General features: G+C 36.9%; 1 protein-coding gene across 1 annotated transcript; it reads left to right on the plus strand.

The window, feature by feature from the left end:
* The first annotated feature begins 1,084 nt into the window (after positions 1-1,084).
* Positions 1,085-3,029, plus strand: LOC122627831 (odorant receptor 13a-like). The gene is made up of 6 exons (XM_043809416.1): positions 1,085-1,443; positions 1,526-2,000; positions 2,090-2,189; positions 2,258-2,380; positions 2,447-2,602; positions 2,680-3,029. The coding sequence occupies exons 1-6, from the start codon at positions 1,173-1,175 to the stop codon at positions 2,746-2,748; spliced, it is 1,194 nt and encodes a 397-aa protein (XP_043665351.1). The 5' UTR covers positions 1,085-1,172; the 3' UTR covers positions 2,749-3,029.
* The last annotated feature ends 1,317 nt before the right edge of the window (positions 3,030-4,346 follow it).

Here is a 4,346-nt window from a genome sequence, read left to right on the forward strand (position 1 = left end):
AAAGAAAAAAAATAGAAAGAAAATCGAAATAGAAATCTCATAAACAGGATAATGGGTCTGTTCTTTAAGATAATATCTTTCTAGATTTTGAAGACATCCTTGTCGGTTCTTTATGCAGTGAAAATAAAGAATCTAACGTAAGTTGTTCGTAGAATTGTCGCAGATAAAATATCACTAGCATATCGAAGTACATCTTTTTTCGCTTATAATCTCATGACTGTAAAAAAAAGTTAGTATGTTCTCGATAAAAATGTGTAGCGACGCGAGCGAACAATGTATTAACTTAATTTATAAATTATTTCAAATATTTCTTTTGTAGATCATCAGAACTTCATGGGATATTTCTCAGTTATGCTGACAATATCGGAACAGAAAGATTAATTTTAGTGTAAAGTATTGCGAAAACAGATATAGTGTTCTTATAGGAAATAGTTAAAAAGGATAAGTGTCTAACGAAAAAGGAAATAAGTTCTTCGAACCTTACGGGTCGAAGAAAATAATGACTTTTTTCGAATATTTCGAAAGTATTGTTAATGAAAATGTTCTCGTTGAAATATTCGCGTAATAAAAAAGGTACCTGAACTTCCTCCTCTTACCGCTTGTTTACGTTCGTCACGCACCACTGTACGATTCAATAACCACGAGTGTTAGTTGAATGGACGATCGATCATTTCGTTTCCCTTACGAATACACGAGAACCTGCACCTGTTGTTTCCACGCGAAAAAAGCATCGTTCCCGCTTCCTAAAATTATGGAAATAAATGCAACGTGAATGCTTGGTCGAATCGTCGGAAAGTTTAAAGAAAAAAATAAGATAAAAAAAAGTACAACTTTTATCTACCTTTCTTTTATTTGGTATTAATGGCGCGTCTCTTGCCCACCGATAAAGTTTTCCTCGGATTTACTTAAAATTCAAAGCGAGACTAGTAGTATCGATAATAACAGGTATTAGCAATTCTTCTTTGAAATAACGGGTTGCGTCGAAAAGTTTTGAATTATTTCTTAAAACTATCGCTATAGTCTTCTTTTTTTCCTTTTTCGTGATACAGCATGCGCGATATTCAACCCTTTGGAGGAAAATAAATTAGTCGCGGTTCGATCGGACTGTACGTGTCAATCTATCGACAAATTTGAGTTTATTGTTCTCCGAGTTTATACGAGTGAAAACATAAATGGATTACGCCATAGGTTGGAATCGTTTCAACTTGTCGGTATTAGGAGTTTGGCCCGAACCTTCGAAGACGACGTTACGCTGGCGATTAACGTCAGCCAGTATCTTTTGGACGAGTACAACCGTGACCTTTTTATTCATATGTGCACCACAAACGACAGATCTGATCCTGCATTCGACTACTCTGGACGAAGCTATAGAAAATTTGTCCATCAACATACCAATAGTTATCTCTTTGGTCAAGCAACTCGTTTTACGATATCACGGAGAAGGTAATTACGATATCCCGTGTATTTAACACGATTTGATTCGAACCGAATGATTTATACTCGTACACTTTTTTCTCGGTCGAAGCTTTGAGATTATTACTCGTCGAGATAGTCAATGACTGGACTCAAACTTTACCGGAACCAGAACGTTTGACGATGTTGAAAAATGCTAAAATGAGTCGTAGATTATGTTTCTTTTGTTCTATTTTGGCGTATATAATGATGGTAGCCTTTATATCGCTTCAAATTTATTTGAATACGGCCAATGCCTCCGAAGTCGATTTAGGAGGACTTTTGCATCCAGCAACCTTCCCATACGATACCAAGAAAAGTCCATACTTCGAGATCACTTGGATAGGACAATTCATGGGAACGATTCTAACAATCATCTCTTATTCTTGTTTCGATACTTTTTTCGCAACTTTTGTTTTGCATTTGTGCGGACAACTGTCGGTCTTGCAACTGAATTTGAAAGAACTGGCGGAGACAGCAAAGCGCGACGTCACTTTGTTTCAGAACAGACTCGGCTTCATTGTGAACAGGCACAACGAACTGTACAGGTTAGTGTTTCTTAAAGTACACTATCTCTTTCTACTTCTACTATGGTTCTTTATTTACATCGACGATTTAATCGATCTTTCGTTTTAAGATTCGCCATAATAATCGAGAATTGTTTCAACCTTATGCTACTCGGACAAACTTTGATTTCGACGATTATGTTCTGCCTGACGGGATATCGTTTGATCACGGTATCGTAAATTATATTTATTACGTCATAATGATGGTTCTAACATTTCGATCTTTCTCTTTCTTCCAGTCGATGGGCTCGCACGAAGAAGATGTGCCGATAGTAGGAAAGGCATTTTTCATTATTCACGTGATATACACGATGTTGCATTTATATATATATTGTTACGTCGGTGAAACTCTTTTGGTAGAGGTGAGTCGATACAAAATTATTCTGTTATCCAGAGACCTAAGAATTTTTTAACTTTGCGTCTTTCAGAGCACAGGAATAGCTTTTTCCGCTTACGATTGCGAATGGTACAACCTGCCACCAAAAAAGGCAATGTGCCTGATGATAGTAATTTGTCGAGCAAGAATAGCATTTCAAATCACGATTGGTAAATTTAGTCCATTATCTTTAGAATTGTTTGGTGCTGTGAGTACTTTTCAAATAGATTCCAACGAAAACATATTCTATACGTGCAAATCGTTCTGATCTATCTTTATTTCCAGATCATGAAAACGTCCGCTGGATATTTATCAGTATTACTAGCTGTGAAAGAAGATCCTATGGAAGAGTAACAAAATGTATTTTATTTATAACGAACAAGCGATCGAAGAATCAGAAAGACAATTAAAAGTCGTTCATACGTTAATATGTACAAGCATGTAATATTTCGTTTGGAATTTAATAATAATTGTTGATAAAATGCGTCTAGTACAAATACTGCAAAATAATTATTTAAATCAATATAATGAAACCAATACTGCAATAGAATATTGAAAGAACTTAACGAAGTGTATAATATTCAAACGTTCTTGTAACTAGGAAACGTGATGAGTGTAACGAAATTAAATACCTCTTTCTAACTTTTGTGTTATCTCACAGGACAGCTGGACTCGAATTGATACAATTCGCTCGTGCGTTTATTTCTCAGAGTATGGCACGAAGTTAACTGTACGTTATTACGCGTAACACTATGCAATGAGATCGTCAACATCGAATAACGGAGAATTTAACGAGGCTACTTATTTAAACGCGTTGAGAAGGTGAAAGAGGAAAAAAGTCAGAGGGAGAAAAGAGAAAAAAAAACAGAGAGGGAAGGAATGGAAAATATAATCGGACTAAGAAGTTCCAAATAGATAAATTTTTTAATAGGTGGTGGGATGATAGTTTCCTTTCAGTCCGACGAGCATGCGTGCTGAACGAAGAAAAAGGGAAGGACATCTATATCTCATGACGAACTGGAGCGCAATAGTCACAACGTCGCGTATTACGATCGTTTTACGATGACAACGGATTTCGAAGAAGGTAGAATTTTGTGTCACTTGTCAATTTTCACACAAAGAAAGAACAACGAGAAAAGAATATTTTAAGTATACGCTTTTTCTAATTAAATGTTCCATCTTTTGTGTATCTTCAACGCGAGTGTTCACTTCGCAGATATAAATTACGCCATTGGCTGGAACCGATTTAATCTACAAATACTTGGTATATGGCCGAACTCGAAGGACGATGAAAGTGATCCTACCTTCTCCAAATATTTCTTCATTCTACATTCATTTTTTATGCTAGGATTTGTCACCCTACCCCAGTCGGCATATCTTCTAATGATATGGGGTGACTTAGAACTGATGACAGAAATATTAGCAACGGCAATCCTACCGGTTACCATGGCTTGCATAAAGTTGGTGTTCACACGATATCGTTTGGAATGTAAGTGTGACGTTTGTGCTGGTTACGTCATAACGAATCGATTTATACGACGGAGAGAACTATTTTATACAGAAAGAATCTTTTCCAGCACTGAGACCACTTCTCCGTTCCTTCGGAGAAGATTGGAAAAGACCGAAAAGCGAAAATGAGAGATCGGTCATGTTGGTTAACGCTAAAGTGACAAGAATCATATCGATATGGTGTACGATATTGGCATATTGCATGATATCGCTCTACGTCATACCGCGAAGCTTGATGATCGCGCAAATGCAAAGAGATCAATTCGAACCCCCACATACGGTCGTCTATCCCGGTTATTTTCCATACGACATTAGCGGAACATCTGCTTTTGTATTTTCCTGTTTCGGACAAATCGCAGCGGCGTACAGCGCTACCGTATCATATATATGCGTAGACACGTTTATCACGATGCTCGTCCTTCATGCCTGCGCACAAATTTCCA

The sequence above is a fragment of the Vespula pensylvanica genome, chromosome 3 (assembly GCF_014466175.1).
Source record: "Vespula pensylvanica isolate Volc-1 chromosome 3, ASM1446617v1, whole genome shotgun sequence".
Classification (NCBI taxonomy): domain Eukaryota; kingdom Metazoa; phylum Arthropoda; class Insecta; order Hymenoptera; family Vespidae; genus Vespula; species Vespula pensylvanica.

Excerpts from the sequence above, each read along its gene's own strand:
- LOC122627831 (XM_043809416.1), top strand. The coding sequence starts at position 1,173 with ATGGATTACGCCATAGGTTGGAATCGTTTCAACTTGTCGGTATTAGGA. Across the intron at positions 1,444-1,525 it reads TTTACGATATCACGGAGAAG|CTTTGAGATTATTACTCGTC; the intron begins GTAATTACGATA and ends TCTCGGTCGAAG. Across the intron at positions 2,001-2,089 it reads AGGCACAACGAACTGTACAG|ATTCGCCATAATAATCGAGA; the intron begins GTTAGTGTTTCT and ends TTTCGTTTTAAG.